At 37.5% G+C, this 17,847-nt stretch overlaps 1 protein-coding gene across 2 annotated transcripts in view; it reads right to left on the bottom strand.

The window, feature by feature from the left end:
- The window catches only part of LOC135157781 (G1/S-specific cyclin-D1-like), a 31,473-nt gene that overhangs the window by 7,771 nt on the left and 5,855 nt on the right, over nucleotides 1–17,847 (bottom strand). Inside the window, exons 3-5 of one of the 2 annotated variants that reach the window (XM_064114656.1) lie at nucleotides 13,489–13,648; nucleotides 7,852–7,979; nucleotides 3,659–3,787 (exon numbers count right to left, since the gene is read on the bottom strand). In XM_064114656.1, the coding sequence (XP_063970726.1) occupies nucleotides 3,767–3,787; nucleotides 7,852–7,979; nucleotides 13,489–13,648 (309 nt within the window). In that variant the 3' untranslated portion in view covers nucleotides 3,659–3,766. Of the gene's footprint in view, nucleotides 1–3,658; nucleotides 3,788–4,470; nucleotides 7,980–13,488; nucleotides 13,649–17,847 lie in introns of those variants that run through there. The other variant, XM_064114655.1, reaches the window with a different exon arrangement.

Below are 17,847 nucleotides of genomic sequence, written 5' to 3'. Positions count from 1 at the left end.
GGTGGTTTATGGTACTTTTTTCCTTTCGACAATTTTGTTTGAAGATACTGTAGGTTATAGTTTCATCAAAATGATGGAATTACTATCAGCTTGCAAGTCCATCGTTACACTTGAGCCTCCTCCTCCCTTACAGTTACATGTATAGGCCTACATGACCATGGAGCTCGGCACTAGAGTCAATGGACTTTATATGACCATAGATACACTTCTCAATCTCATACCAGAAAGGTATCCTTAAAATCCTTTATTTTTTGTGGGGGGGGGGGGGTAAGAAATTTCCATTAGGTAAAATGGATTGGAGATGTGGGGGGGGGGTCATCTTGAAGCCACTGGCTCTTCAGGGAACCTATAATACATTCCTGAGTAATTGATGGTAGTAAAATAAAAATGAGCAAAGGTCAGGAACAGGAAAGTAAAAGGAGAAAGTTAAAAGACATGTACACAGTGCGCTGCAAACACTTGCCCTACAAGAAATGAATTGTACCAGGTCATTGCAACTTGCAATCAGGTCAACCCATGTCTGCATTCTTTGTGCAGGTAATATCACTTGAAAGATTTGCGACCAGAGACCTTCCTGAGCTGAGCCTGAGAAGGAAAAAAAGAAGAAAACCACTGTTCTCTCTTGTTCCCATGGTCTCCAAGCAACTCTTGAAGTCTTGAGCCAAGCATCAACAAAAACAAGAGATACACAAGCATCTGTTTGAATGCCAGACCGAAGGTGTCATATTTACCTCACGGTGACGGGCGAAGGGTCTGCGGATGGGAGACTAGCCAGGGATAAAGCAAAGGAATGTGGATTCTTTTGAGTATGAGGAAAAAGGATCTTTCAAGAAACATTCTACACAAAGAAAGAAGAAATATAAAAAGGTGTTGGATTCTGTTGGGTTATTTGTTCTACTCTATTTTACCTTAATTCTCCCGCTATAGATTACAGAAACTGGAGACCTTATAGCGGAGGGGAGGAGGAGAGAGACGGCACTGGCTGGATTTCGAATCTCGGTTACCGTCGGCAACCACTGGAATCTACGGGGCTTACAGGAAGTCTGACTTGATTTCAGATTTAATGCAATACACCCAAGTTATACCAAGCATTGTTTGGATTTGAAAGCACTCTTCCTAAACAGATTCCTTACCGAATTGCCTATTCTGTATTCACCTTCTCAAAGTTCTCTCTTTCAACAACAACAAAACAAGCACCAAGAAAATTGGCTCAGCACAAGAGTTAAATATATAGGCCTATTAAAACTATTAACCCTATTCAACACTAGAAATATTTAAAAAAAATGATGATAGTGAGATTATGAAAGCATATAGGCACTACTGAAAAGTTAAATTTCAGAGGAAGGTGACACTTTAAGTTAGAACTTAAATAGTAAACTGAAAAATGTTATAGCCCCCTTTCTTGTTTCGATATTCGGTTAAAGAGAAATTCCAGTAGTTGCAGTAAACACTGATTTCATGAGAAAGTCTGTAAAACCAAGTTTAATTGTCAGTATATCATCGAGGATCTAGATCTGGTACAGTTACATAAACTGAACTTTGTGAAATCTTGAAATCTACGCTGAAAAATGTTCAGACTGAACTTCCCCAACACAGATAAGCGCACGTGGGACAGTGTATAATTATTGCTTTGAGCGTCGGGCCCGACGCTCTACCCGAATCCTGTGCTTATTTGCTGATTTCTCAGCAATTACAAAATTTCTTCCAGAATCCTTTGGCGCATGCGTTTTATTTATACAAACAGACACTCTGGTGATCATTTCATTGGATTCTGTACGAACTCATTTTGATATCGTTACCAAAACTAGCATTTACCTTTAAGATCATTTGGAAATCAAAGTGTTCCTTTAAATGATGAACTCGTTATGAAGAATACTGCCTGTTAACTTTAGACTTTGATACCACAGACACAGATTTCAAAAGTTTAAAATACCGCTGGAGTGCATATTTTGTAACATGTACGGCCAACAAGACAAGATAACAAATTACATGACATCAGGCATAAAATGTAACTCTGTATGGGCCATTTGCAACTAAGCAAATACATTAAATTCTTCAGCTAATCTACAGTTTCCTATGATATAAAAGACGGATATAAAAACCCAAGAAACTTTTGAACCAAGTTTTACCCTAAAATAGTAACAAAAGAGGTTACAGAGAGTCGAAGTTTTTTGCACAAAGAAGATTTGATCTTTAGAAGATTTTCCTAAACTATGAAAAAGCAATACAGAATTCTGTATTGCATGGTTTTTCTTCTTTTATTCGATAGAGACTGAATGATCTGACAAAATTGCCCCGCTCGGTTCATTTTTTCTCTCCTTTTCTTTGGAACCACCGCTTTGAAAACGTTGTTTGGAGTATCAGCATGAACGTGAGTCAGTGTCTCTATCAAACAGTTCGCACAGTAAGGGGTATGGGCACATTCACACACAAGACAATGTTTACACTTGAAGTTACGTTTCTGGAAATCAAACCGATATCTAGCACGATAATCAATTGCCTACAAATCGTGACATGATGATGGGAAAGCATTTGGGAACTGAGTGGCAAAAGTGCCAGCGAGGAACAAGGCCTAAATTCATACGATCTAAAATTAATTTCAATGTTGTAGTCTAACAGTATCATAAATAGCATCGAACACACTGCAAAATAACCACATACATCCATGTAACAACTTTAGGCAAGTGTTAACACAAGCCTATATCATTATTTTCTAGACACAGTGTGTGGTAAAGAGTGAAGAAAAGATAGCCCACGAGCAACCCGAGCTAAAAGAACACCTTTATGTGTATTTTTTTTTGGTTTCCTTCTAGGGTCCATTCTCTCTCTCTCTCTTTTGATTTTGCTTTTTCATTGCTTCTCTTTGAACAACCATGACCCTTCTATGCAAACCCAAAGTTGGTTTTCATTTGGCTGGAGGCAGCCAAGGGGGTAAGAAAATTGCACGGAAACATTCCGGTCCCCCAAAAAAGTAGACCTGTGGTGATTTTGCTTGTCCCTCCGCTCACCCCACTTCATCCAAGTCACTGACCGGTCGGAAACCTTCGCGAAGCATTCCACCGAAACCGAATCTATTCACACACCACCACACCACAAGGGAGGATCCATGAGAGAAAATCGTCACAGTGTATCAAAACGAGAGGGATAGAGGGCCAAAAATGCTATTCATGCCTCTCTTTGATTTATTTTCCTGATATTCGGTTTCCTTCAGGGTTTGGAAAGAGGATGCTACCACAAAGAGACTTAAAATTCCTCTTCTTTCATCCAAAGATTGGTCTGTTTCAAGCCTTTGTCCTAATCTTCAATCTGTCTCCTAGTCTTGCTAAAGATAATAATTAATTATGAACAAAGTTAAGTCCTAATCAAGGATCCCCCCTCCATAACAGTAAACTAAAGCCCCCCCCCCCTCTCCCCTCTGTTATGGTAGTTCATATACACTGCCACAACACTCCATATATAAAACAAACTACTCATCACAGATGTTGTTGGTAAAAGTACTCCAATCAATAAGAATAAATAAGAGAAAGCATTCCAAAGTAGTAACAATAACAAACAAGAGACAAAGGTGCCAAAAAGGTTTTCTTTTTCATCCACAGCCTCTTGAATCGATAATGCTTATAACCTCGATCGAATAAATAATACTTATTTTCATATTTACGTTATTTGCTATTGTTCTTCGCATCAATTTAAATTCCTCTTAGTCCGAGTTTTGGCAAGACATCAAGCAGCTTCAGCTCTTGACGTCTTGGTACGCTTCCAGCATGGTTTACTTCATAAGTATGGTCAACTTTCAACAGAAATAAAAAAAAAAGGATTTCTCAACACCCTTTGAGTACACTCTATCATTTGAATGTTTACTGGAGTATAATGAAAGCAACTTTATTATCATAATAAACATCAGGAGTGGGCATATACATATACATGTAGAAAGAAAGTCATTAAAATCTACTATTAAAATATCACCTTTTCAGTTTTGATGAAGATTTAAAGAAGGGGGGGGGGTGCAGGAAGGTTCCAATTATGCATCCTTTTCATTGAAAGGAGTTACTGCTGATAAAAAGTGATTCTCAACAGTCCCACATACTCCATTCTTTGTAGCAGATCTTTAAGGTTAATCACACAGATTAGGGGACCCAAAGGGAACATCCTCTTCACAATATGTGTGGTCAAGCATTTGTTTCTTTTCTGCCCACTTTTCAGAGTCGATGACTCACCCCTTTTCCTCGTTTCTTTTATCAACAGAGTGAGAAAATCTTGAGAAAATCTTGGGAAAATGTATCCCAGAGGGGAAATGGAAGGTTAGGAATGGTATGTCGTCTCAGGAATTTCGCAGATTTGGACAAAGTTTGTCTCTTTTTTTTTCTGCTAAGGGCCAGACACAACCCAGCCCTTATGACATTTGCCATCGCTGCAAAGTTCAAATTGACAGTATAGTCTTTTTTCAAGTTAAATTTTTTTATTTTTACCCATGATCGCAATCATAGTAACCGTGTAAGACCTAAGACTGAGTTGATTTCAATACTCTCCACTTGGAAACATATTTCCATTATCATTTGACACCGAATATACCTCCCTTTATACCGCAAAATACAAGTAATACATTTTCCATCATTCTAAAAGGCAATTAACAGGGATTTCCATGCTATAAATAAAACATGTCTGTCATGAAGAAAAATCAGAATCAGAGAAAGACGTCATTTTATTTTCATCACGGTTCGGTTCCGCAGTTAAAATCCTGCTTTGGAGAAACCCTCTAATAGTCTCTGCGAACAATATTATGCCTTGCCTTGTATCAGGCATGTTTTTGCAAGTGGTAATTTTCTATTAAAAACCATGTTTAAATCTATGAATTCTAAAACCCTTTTTCAGCAAAGAAAATCATCCAACCACACAAAAACTTCTTGCAAACTTGGACAGAAATTGAAAGTCTCGCTGCTGACACTCGAGTTCTTGGTGACCAATTGTTATCGTTTCTCTGTTTCTCGTTGAAAGGCGAAACAATGAATAGTCCTAGAAAGTAATTTTTGGCTGAAGATCACAACCGATTTGATCCAGGAAACAACACTTAACATGCAGCTTTCATAAGATACTAAAATAAATGGGTTTTTCCCCTTCTTGGACTTAATTCATCCATTAAGGGCCGTTCACATTAGGCCTAACTAAAGCATAACGCTTCCTCTACAAGAATAATTGCTATACTCAAGTATAGAACATTAACATGGCTGGATATGAAAGAGTGAAACTATTCTGCCCAACTTTGGCAAAAGGAAGCAAGTGACACATCAGTCAAATTTGAGTTAAAGTTGTTTCTGAAACACCCTTTGTATGTTGCACGTTCAGGCAAAATTGGGGGAAGAAATGATCGTTCTATAGAAAGATATTGAAGAAATCATGCTGTTGAATTGCATCGATGCCTATGTAAATGATGAACACACACTGCTCATTTACAACAAATGATACTTTTGTAACTTGCTTCCTTTTGCCAAAGTACGGCAGTATTGTTTGCGAGTTCCCAGGTCACTCCTGCAGCAATTACAATTAAAATCGGCATGTCTGAACAGACTTAAGTTCATTAATTATCCATGGCCTTTATTTCAACTCAAAACTGACATATGGTTTGATCATTTCCATTTCTAAAAGAAAACAATGGCACTGACAATCAATTACAAACATGTTCTTAGAATCATTAAAGGAAAAAAAATTATTGATAAAAACAATGTATTTTTATATTTCGACTTCTGTTACTTCAATTTACGAGATGTGATGCTCTATTGTCAAAAATGGGAAACCCTGGGGATTGATTGTTATAAGATAAACTAATAAATTATTTAATGATTCATTAGATTTCATTTTAGATTGTGATGCTATATTTGACAGTACTTGAAATCAAATTTTAAGTGACAATGATTATTTATGAAGACAATAATTTCATCATAATCTATGAAGTTATCAAATTGGCAATGTTACAAAAAGTTGAAGACAACTAATTGCTCATTATATTTACAACTCCCTCCTAAACTACAAATAGTCTCTGACAAAAAGTGACAAGATTTCTATATCATTTAGATTTTAGCAAATCGGGTCTACAGTAGTACAATCAAGAGCTGAACAAGATGATGAACCCTCCTCCCATTTTCGCACAGGAATCTTTTTTTGGCAGTGCAAATTTTGGAGCAGTTCTTTAAACGAGAGGTGCAAACACCTCTTTTTTTCTCCAGTCAGTCTTGTTAGAAGACAAACAAAGTGAGGAAGTCTTGGTACAAAGACTAAAAAGGAAGGCATGTGCATTGTACCAGAAGTCCCAACCCTATCTTTTGCGTTTCAAAAAGAGAATTGTTCCTCCTTTGTGTTTCAATTAGACATACAAGAATGCCATCAAAGAAACGATCAATTCTAGACAAGTCGGAGACAATCAACCGATCCATTATGCGGCTAAATTTGCAAACTAAAGAAGGAATGTGTACTAAAAGGGGGGAGGAGGCAACTGACACAAAAAAACGGGGCCATGTTTGAGGATGGGTTTAAAGGCCTATTCATAGAGTTTATTACAAGGTTTGCTTTGGTAGGCCGTGCCTGACGAGTAGTCTCATGAACAGACTTTGATAGAGCTTGTTTAAATCTGCTTTTTCATTTTCTAAAGCCTTTTCTTTTCCACTCGGCAGCCATTTGGTAATCACACCGGGCTAAATTGAAGGAATCTTAGGAGGAAATGTTTTTTTTCTCTCTCATATGAATCCAGAAAAATCTTGTTAATGCAAAAGAATCACTCTATGTTGGAAATTAATGAGAAGCGTTCTCAGGAAGGCTTCACCAAGGAAGGGAAGAAAGAAAGAGTTAAGAGGCTGGGCTTGCTTTTGTTGCGACTATCACGGATACGTCTAGTTGCTAAGGGAGCTCCCGTTCCACAGTAAAGCATGTTTGTTGGGGTGGAAGCAACTACTCTCTAAAATACACACTTCCTCTTCTAGATTGGGACAGAGTTTTAAAAGTGACAGAAACTGTCTTGCTAATTACTCCTTTGCTGGGACTCCATTTAGGGGGTGCCTTGGACCGTATGCCCGAGCAGGAATCGCAATTCACTGAAACGGCTTTTGGAAATTCTACTTGTAGGCAACGTAAATATCCTGAATGTTTTGCCCTTTGAAAGAACAAGTAATGATCGAAGTGATGCAATAGCTCTATATCTTTAAAATATCTCCAATAACGGTACTAGCAGATGATGGCACTAAAAGTATTTCCCAAGTGTACAAAAACAATGATGCATGCCGAGTCCTTCGTAAAACCTCAAAACCAGGGGTTGGTCTTAGACTTAGTTCAGGAGCTGGCCCAGCGGAAGCAGAGCAATCAACAGTCACTGTGATCTTTTTTTTAGAAAAAAGTATAATCAGTGAATAATCAGCCTTGAAAAATTACCAACCCCCTTTAAAAAAATTCTGACCCAAATTGAATACCCCACATGAAATGAAGGGTTCAATTAAATATAATGAGACCCATCGCAAGGCCACTCCAGTTTGATCTTTTCATATTTGATCTGTGATCCATCAATCCATAGTATTTGCTCCTATCTTGTCTACCCCCTTTTGGAGTAGGGAGATCTTTACCATTTTTTCAGGGCAACCTGTCACAGACTTTAATTGATCACCGTGGCCAAAGAAATGAGCGACAGTCTGACAACCAGGTAGAAGCTAAAATGCCTTTGAAGTGCAAGGTCGAAGGTGCAACAACCAGACCCCAGGAAAAAAGCCTTCAAGAACTACCTCTTGGATTTGCAAAGTTCCCCTATCTAGCACGACAAAGACGCCCTCCTCTTGATATTTTGGAATGACTTTTGAAAAAGAAGCGGATACTTACGGTTTCAATTTTGGTTATTCTATGAAGGAGATCCATTAGTTTAGGGATTTGCATTCTAAGTCCGTTTGCTGCCGCTGCTACACCACTGGCAGCGATCAACGAAGGGGGTTGCATTGCAAAATTATAATCTGTAATAAAAAGAGAGAGAGGGGAGAGAAAATAATTATTTAATAACCTCAAACAAATAACAATCATCCTTTTATCTACTTCATTGTTGAACCTTGCTGGGGTGATTCACTGAGGTTAATTTTTGAATGAGATACCAGCAATTCCCAGTGAGAAATATAGGCCCTATTCACGTATGAGTGGGATAAAACTATTTCCAAATTGGATCAAATCAATTTTACGTCAGATAAAATCAAACTCAAGTAGAAACTCAATTTCATTCATCTAGTTTACAGCTAATGAAATCGATTTTAGCTGCAAGTGAACTACATCAGACAGTTATTCACAATTCAGAAGTCTGTATGTGTGTGACCTTTTTGTCTGATATTGTAAGAGAATTTTGAGAGAGAGAGAGAGAGAGAAAGGGACATTCCAGACTGCCTGGCCCTTGAATGCTAAAGGTTGAAAAAAAAAACCTATGAATAGCTCAAACACTGGATCTGAAAATTACGACTAAGAATGAAAAAAATGCAAAATGAAAAGATCGAGGAGATATGAAAATAAACACCTACAGTGTAATGAGGTGTAGCATTTGACAAAATGATCGAATGAAGAAAAAAGATAGTTTTTGGAACACGTACAAGGAATCCCACGCAAATCAACTATGCCTTGCCAGTTCGGCAGGCCCAGCAAAAAAAAGAAATGAATTATCCATACCAATATTGTAGAATCAAGGTGAATTTCTTCTTTTTGCAATGTTTGACAAAGTCTAGCTCGGAAAGGGCGGGTTTTGAACTTTGTTTCATATTTTGGGTATTAAAGAAAAAAAAAATGAAAAGAAAATTTTCTTTTTTTTCCTTTGATAATGGAATGCCTAACTAAACATGGAACTGAGAAGACAGATAGGAAAAAAATGCAAATTTTTGTATTTTAATCTTACGGTTCCATTCTCCAAGCCTTATCCTGACAAAATGAAAGTTGACATGGCATGACTAAATGAAAAACCAATAGGCCATAGAAAAATTTGGATGTATGTACAAATAAAATCAAAGTTTGTGTGCACTTTGATATTGCGGCCGACCGTGGGAACTGATTTTGTTAAAGTGAAAGATGGAATCCTAATGTTCCAAGAACAAGGTTTTATTCCATTTCTTGTATTCTAATTAGAAACGGTCTCTGTATGGGAGGGTGGGAGAATAAAACAGAGAGAGAAAGAAAGAGAGAGAGAGAGAGAGAGAGAGAGAAAGAGTACATAAGACATGGGTGGGCATGGGGGTTTGACCTTTCCAAACAAAACAAAAAAATCCCCCTTTTTCTATTATAAAATGTTTTCATTCACCCTTTCTTCATTATTAATCTCTCCAGTCAATTCTAGAATCTGATTCTGGGTAGCATTTCATAAAGCAAAATAGTCATTGATTTTCACAGACAATTGTTATAAGCTACTGAAATCCTTGCATCTGATTGGCTCAGAGCAGATTAGACACTGGAAATCACTGACGAGACACTTAATGAAACACTCCCCAGAAATAAAGATGACATCGGGCCTAATCTTGCTCATTTGTTATCATTCTGTAACTTTCTTGATGATTTCTAAGCCCCTCTTTTCTCTGTCTTGTTCTTCCTTTCATTCCATTTGAATAAGGAACAGAATTGAATCAAATGGCAAGGAATGTTAAGAACACAGGGGAATCTGGCCCTAATAAGATTGAGTGAGGCCTAAACTGGGTGTTGAGACTAAATACAAATACATAGACCAAATTATCCTTTAATTTCTTATACCATCAGTTCAACAAAGTAACGATTGAAGTATTAAAGAAAGAGTGAAGAGATAATAATAATAATACTAAAGGGATAGAGGCAGGGGGGGGGCAATTAACTGAGGATAAATGAGATTTAAAAACTAACTGATTGCCCCCTGGATTTGGAGTTACCCCCTCCCCCTTCCGAAAAAAAAAGAGAATTAAAAATTACAAAAACCCCCCTCATTATCACAAAGATTTATCCAAAACTATACATGAGCAATTTGATATGCTTTGCACAATGTAAGATTTGAATGCTGTGTAAGGACTATTTCATGCTTCCTCAAATTGGGCAACTTGACTGGCTTCCAAAGATTCCTATGGGAAGGGCTGTTACAGATATCATTTGCCACTAGTGATTGGTGTGTGTGTGTGGGGGCCTATTACATAGAAAACCAAAGAACAAGATCTAGTGATGAAAAAAAGAAAGAGGGGGGGGGGGGTGAAAAGAAAAATAGTGACATTTAGAAACATTTTGAGATCCACTTGACAGAAGGGTCCCCGAGCTAACGCAAGAATGCGAACGAGTGTAAACAAAGCGCCCCAACAAAGTTCTTGTAACCAAGCAAGCTGGAGTTCCTCAGAACATTCAACGGAGCATGATGTCATTCGGGAGTAGCGAAACACCACTTCCATGTTAATTTCATAATTGGGGCGTGGCCCTCAACTCTTCATTGACCGAGCCCGAGGCTCAGGAAACCCGGTATCAGATTTTTTAAAAGTATGTACTCTGAATCAGACTCCAATTCGGGGATTTGGGGACCTGTCAGGGGCGCAAGCAAGGATAAACTACATATAGCGGCAGGGGTGACCATCTTTTGCCTGCGAGAAGATTATCTCTGAAAAGAAGCACTGTGTCTTCTGGCATGAAAGGACACTTCATGTTCTAGAAGAGAAAAAAAAGAGGACTTTACAAAAAGAATTGTGGCTTGACGAGCTAAGTGAAGGGTTTTAAATCATTTTGGAGAGACAGGAGTGAAGAGCAGAAAATGACTCTGTACGACACTTCAAATTGAAAGCATGGCAGAGTTGTAGAAGGAGTTTGAAAGGAAAAGATTCTATCTGACTAATTTGTAAGGGAATGATCACAAAGAGCTGGCAGTGAAATATACTAGATTGATGACGTGCTGTAAAAACTGTCGATATTCACAATGGTATCTTCTTATAAGAGAATCGGCTCTTATAAGAGAATTCAGTTCTTCTACAGATTCTCTTGCCATGCCTTAGAACTGCAAACAGGGATTGATGAGCATTTCACGGCCTAATCTGAGGGTTATTAACGATCAGGCCAGAGATGTTTCTTTGAAAGTGGGAGGCATCGTCCATCCAGACGATGAAAACCATTGTAACAGGCCGATAGCTAGAAACAAATAGATATGGAACCGTATTGTACCACAGATACATCAGCTTATAGTTTATGTTTGGAATGGATGTATTATTTGCCAAAAGAAAGGAAGGGTCCCTGCGGATGTCTTCATTCTTGGAAATTTGTAACATCACGAGTTGCTGGTACTCTTATCAATGCGAGCAATAAGTCTTACAATGAAGAATTTGGAGTCTCAATGGGGCAATTAACATTATCAATCATGAGTGGCTCACATCGCCCAATTCTTCCTGTATAGATCGATTAATAAGAAGCAAGGTTTTCCACAAAGGACAGGATGGGACATACACGTTAGAAGCATGTTGCCATTTTTTCTGTGAACTTTCTCGTGTCCTCCTCTTTTTGATTTGGTTACGCTCGGGTTACGCAGATCAACGTTTCTCCCGGTGAGCATGCTAACATAACCAGCGGAATTTCCTGCACGGCTCACAGCTGGAGGAAGGGAGAGGGGACGAGAGAGGAGGTGGAGCAGGGTGGGGCGAGACCAGTTGACACGAATGTCTTAATCATGAAGCCTTGAAGGAATCAAGTTTCCTTTCTTCTTCCTCATTGTTCTCGCTTGTCATCGTACACCTCACAAACTTGGACAAGAGGCTAGTGCAACATGAGTTATTACCAGGACTGTGGCGTGGCTTTAGACGAGTTTAAACGTTTTTTGAAACGTTGTTCAGGATGACCTTGGCTTGTGTGTGAATGCAAGGGTAGTGCAAGGACCACCTGCCTGTATCATGGTTACCCAGGGCAGTCAATAAGTAGACAAGGGGGCAACCCTCAAACTCTTGGGTCCTTGCGGTATCAATTAAAAGAAGTGCAAATATTCTGTTCAGCATTGGGATATAAGGGTTCCAATAGTTGGGAATTCATTAAAGATTTCCGCATGGAGCTAGCTCCATGATTTCAGAATCCTAACTCTTTATTTGCAATGCACCATAAGGTGGGCTATATTGGGTGAAGGCAGAGACAAATTGTTGGCTCTATTTAGCCAACAGCACCATCGGCTGGGAATAATCAATGTGACCTGGAGCAAGAGAGAAACAGTCACCGTCTTTGTTGTATCCAGGGTTTGACATTGGACAAACCATATCTGGTAGCTTCAGAAATTTCCCACCCCTAATTTACCCTACTCCTCCTCCTCCCAAGCCGACCCCCATCCTAGATCCAACTCCGGTAGGTGGAAATTCCAGAGGCGGACATTGTCCCTTGACTGTCGCCTTGGCAATTACCTTCCCAGCATGCTTTGTGTCTAGGGAAGCCCAGGCAGTGTGGCCATTAAAGGGCACTTCACAAATCATTAAAGGCTGCATGCACTTGGTGAATTTGGTTAAGAATTTTTAACCCTATTTATCGACTCATCTCCTGAAACCAAGACAGGGTGAAATAACTCCACAGCCCATGATAATTGGTCACAACATTCTACAAAGCGAGTCGTAATGAGCATCTTCATGATTATAAACAAGGCCAAGTTAAAATGACACTAGGTCAAAAAATGACTAAAACACCTGTTTGTGGCAGGGGTAGTGCTTCAACAACCGCTCACTGTCGGAACCAGGGCTCTGCATACCCAGGCCTCAGCTCTAATCTTTCTTCGAGATCTCAATCTAGAAACAAGGCAAGTCTTTGATAATGACAACGCCTTCTTCCCGTGGATCCGTCAACTTCCCAGACTCCCTGCCCCTGATGGCATCGCCAGAACAAGGAAGTTTTCAACCGAGCAGCGAAGAGGGTCCCTAGAAATTAAAACCAAACGAGAGAGAAAAAAAAGATCTCCTCTTCCTCAAGTACAGGAAACGGGGAGGATCTGATAGTCTCATTAAGCTGTCAAACATAGTTACCCAGCAGGAGATATAGGGAGGAAGAAAAGAACCGTCTAACTTGACCTCTAAAGACCAACTTACTTCACCCCGATGATGAACTTCTGTGAGGGTCATCCTCAAATACGGAAAAGCTCGGCAAAGGAAGAGCTGAAATTGAGCCAGTGGGGAAGACGAAACATGAAGGAAAGTTTTGGGAAGCGACTGAAAAAAGACGGGAGTGAGGAGAAGGGGTTATCAAGAAAGAGGTAGGGGACGAGATGAAAAGAAATTGCTGTAAGAACTTGACAAGGAACAGCAAGGATATAAGAAAAACCAAAGCATGACAGAAAGTTTTATAGGTGGGACTACAATAAGTGAATTTAAGGTCTAAATTAATTAACACTTCCAATCTTCAACTACAAATTAACAATTTCACATCATACATCTCTAAGTTTCATCATTTCTGTGAACAATGATAATAGTTGTTTCAGTCATATAAGTTCTTATTAAAGAAAAAAGGAGAAAAATTACGAGAGGGCAGGCTTTGACTTACCTGTCGCGCACAGCACGATAAAGGTTTGGGCATGTTTCCTTAGCAACGTTGCCTGCTCCTTGTCGACGGGTAGCCGGTGGAGTATGTGCTCAAGAAATGCATTTGGAGTGATTGCCATTAGATCCCATTTTAACTTGGTTAATACTAGCTGTTCAAATTTCTGTCAATTAAGAAAATAAACAAAGAAAAAAAATTGACTTTCAATGACACTTTATATAATCAAGAATTCACGAAAAGACAAATAGATCATGTTTAAACTTGGTTAGTATTGCTTGTGTTCAAATTACTGTAAATAAACAAGGAAATGTACATAGGCAATTAACAACTTTGTAAACAGCGCCATCTCGAGTCCAATTTCACAGATTCAAAGATGATGATGAAGATAAAGTATAACATAACATAACAGAACTAGTAATATTCACTCAGCAGACTTTGCACAAGGAGAAAGTCAGATTTAGTCTAAGTGATAAAGACAATAAAAAAAGTATATCTAATCTTCAAATGAGGATCATTGTCAACATTTGGAAATCGAAACATATCTGATATCAAACTAGGGTTAATTTCAATAATCAAATATAATACATGTACATGTATAAAGTCCAATGTCTGAAAGATTTAGTCAACTCAATAAATCTTTACTTTTAGTCGCCAAAGACTTGCACAATGTGTGTTAAAGGGAAATATTAGATACAAAGTTTTTTAAAATTTGTTAACTGATCTACCTAACAACATATTTTTGTTCATCAGTGAAACAATTCAAATGAACAGTACAAAATGAGAACAGTTGAACAGGACAGTACTCTTCTAACTTCTAAAAAGTGCACCCAGCAATTGCCCAGAAAGACTAGCTCACGTCTGCTTTGAAACTTTACAAGCTTTCCAAGTTCAAGTTTGATTACCTGATGAAAAAAAAAATTCAGATCTGGGGGTGGGGGGGGGGGGGCATTTCATGAAAGGACTTGTCGGACGTTTTATCCGACAAGTCCAATTTTATCCGACAGTTACCATAGGTAACAGTACCTCTCAGCCAATCAACATCAGAGAAAGATGTCAGATCTGACTACTTGTCGGATGAAAATGTGGATGAAACACTCCCCAGGAAGCCAGTTGAAATCGTGCCTACTATTAATACCTGAAGTAACGTAAGATGGATACCTGGACTCGCATTCAGAGTCAACTTGCATTCTAGAAAGTGATTAATTTGTTTTTCGAAGAAATTCTAACCAAGAAGTACTGGTATGTTCTTCTTCTGCTCTAGCGCTGAGCAAATTCATCACTTAAAATCATGCACAGCCTATCACCCCCAGTTTCACTACTGTCAATATTCCAATGAAATTCATTGTCTGCTATATGCTACAACCTTTTTTAAAGTACCGTATCATTAGAGGAAATAAAAGATTATCCCTCAATAACTGGAAATAATAGATTTCTAAAATTGTCTATTTGTTTTAATTATTCAAATTATCTTAATGAAACAGAATCTACAAGTGCACTTGATATTTTGTTTCAATAGCTACCAAATAATCAATAAATGAAAAATCTAATCTATAAATTCATCAGTATTTTTATTTTTCATTAATGAGCCAATCTATAGTTTTATATTTTTAAATTTTATATTTATATTTTTAATTAATTTCTAATATTTATAATCATAATATTGTCTTAAAATGGCAATGGATATCAATAGGATATCATGACATGAATCATCCAATAAATAATTGAACAATTATTTGTCAAACTGTTAAAATTGGTGCTTTATAAAACGCTTCTCTTACACTTTGCCATAACATTGGTACGTGTAAATATACTGCATGGTCTAACATGGGTGGGGCTGGAAAAATGTCTAATAATTTCATTCTAATCAAATACACGTCATGTCCACATGAAGTTCCGTACTCTTTAGCCCTGTAAAAATATCCAAGAGTGAATTGAAATCTCTTGAGAGTCGAAACTATATCTTGGTCAAATGTGGCTAGAGAGGAAAGAGAAAACATAACCACAAGTTTTAAAGTGATCATTCCACAACCATGTTAACCAAACATTTGGTTTCGAATCCTTCATCCCAACTCATAGAAGTATTTGAGGATAGGAAAAGGAAACATTTAGCAAGAATGGTGTCATTTTTGTCAAAATTAAAAGCAAGATCCTGTTTAGTTTTGGACAAGGAAGATTAAATTTCCTCCAGGATCCTCAGTCCTCTCAGAGTGACCACAAGAAACATAAGAAACCACTCTGACCACACACTCATATATCATGAGTCAATGACACTCCTAAAATAACATTAGCTGCATGAGGGGATAAAGTAATGTTTGTAGACAAAATGACCTTATATCCATATCAACCCACAATTTCCATATCCCCATAACCTTATTACATACATGTTCATTCTATCTTTGTATGTTTGCTGGGGTAGAACGTAGATTCTTTGAAAATTGAATAATAGTGATTAATTAATGACTAATATTTTTTGTGGGTAATTAATTATGTGTGTGTACTATCAGGTAAAAATATCATACAATCAAGCCGAATAATTATAACATTCTTTGGCATAAAACATGTCCTTCATGCACTGGAGACAAAGTGTGAAGTAAAAATTCATCACATGATTTCTATAATCGTATCAAATCTTGACCACCATTAAAACGTTTCAAAAAAGGAAACGCTTATGTAATTGCCAGCCTCTCTTGCTGATTTCAAGCACCACCAGCAAAAGGCTTCACAATCTCTAGTTTCTTACGAATTCTCAACACTAAAACAGACATGGCCCTTTGTTCCAGTATCTATCGGTTCGAATAAATACATATGAGAGAAGAGAAGAAGAAAGGGGAAATAATTATCATCAATAGAAACATAACAAGGATCTTGTTGCATCCGGAATCCCGACATGAGAGACTTCATCAAGTCCTGCTTTTATAAAACGTTAAAATAGCTGATGCAAAACGTAATTATTTTTTTAAATTCTTGAATGTTAAAGGCAATGAATGGTATTGAAACATTACCATTTACCATATGAACTCACCTACTGTAAAACTAATGCAACCAACCCCAAATACACACAAACATATTGATGTACAAAGTAAAATAATAAAAAAACTCTCTAAATATACAAATCCTACTTTGCTTTTCTCAATAATAAAATATATCCACTATTCACATGATCATTGACTGAAGCTAGTCTGCATGTATAGACTATGGTTGAAACTTTGAGCAACAAGTGGGTCTTCACACAAGACTAGCACAAATACAACTTGTTTCGAATTCAGGGGCCTCTGTCTGTACGGTACCTACATGTAAATCACTGGTAGGGACTGAACGCAGACTACGCCGAGGGAGCTCATTCATAAATTGTATGTCTCGTTAAATAAACGTATGTATGACTGACTGAAGTTCGTATTTCACACTCAGACTAATTACCAGATACTGCATCCTGTTTCGATGTTAAGGGTATCGATACAGCAATCTCTTGAATTGAATATGTGTGAGAAGTGAGAACATATCATTAAAGAACTCCGATAAGGCTTTTTTTTGTATGAGAAAATTCAACAACTCAAGTATCCATAAATTACATAAATCAAATATCAATAACTCAAACATTATCTCTATAATTTATTTTTATAACTTACTTCATACTAGATTACATCAAAAATAATTACATCAATCATAAAAGCTGATTTAGAATTAGAAAATTGAAGAAGAAAAAAAAATTCCCTAATCAAGATGACAAAATTGCGTAATTCATAGCAAAAATACTGTCTACCTGTCCCATGATTCACAAGAAACCATTGTATGTACAGTCTACCGTGCCTGACCTTTCGGATCACAAGGTCGTTCATACTAAGTCAGCTGATATGTGCTGCCCTATTTCATAAAACCAAAAGTTTTTGTTTTACTATGTTTTTTTAAACTATGACAACTCCATTTTGACCCTATCCATGAAACGTAACACGAAGTTGAGCCGAGTTCTAAGATTTACTGGTAGACTGGAACGAAAAGCCATGTCAGACAGAAATGGATGTAGGAGATTCGCAGGAAAAGAAAAGAATGCTCCCATTCCTCCATTGGTTTGCATCTCTTTGCAGCTGTACACACTGCTGTGGCAAAACAGAACTTCCTGGTCAACGTTTTTAAAGGGCAATGCCACCACGATTTCCTGCATTTCAAATGCAAGTAAAAATAAATTTCAGATATTTAGAATATATCAAATTTACCTCCTTAATGATTAATCTATATGAACTTTTAATATACCAAAACAAAACAAATACATTGCATTTTCAGATATATCTAAACTTATCATGCAATATCAATGACAAAAATTTCCTTTAAAGGTGGGTAAATTTTAAAGATTAATTTGTTAATGTT

The sequence above is a fragment of the Lytechinus pictus genome, unplaced genomic scaffold, assembly GCF_037042905.1.
Source record: "Lytechinus pictus isolate F3 Inbred unplaced genomic scaffold, Lp3.0 scaffold_20, whole genome shotgun sequence".
NCBI classification, from domain to species: Eukaryota; Metazoa; Echinodermata; class Echinoidea; order Temnopleuroida; family Toxopneustidae; genus Lytechinus; species Lytechinus pictus.
The sequence above is the reverse complement of the archived record's forward strand: the minus strand, read 5'-3'. Positions and strand labels throughout refer to the sequence as shown.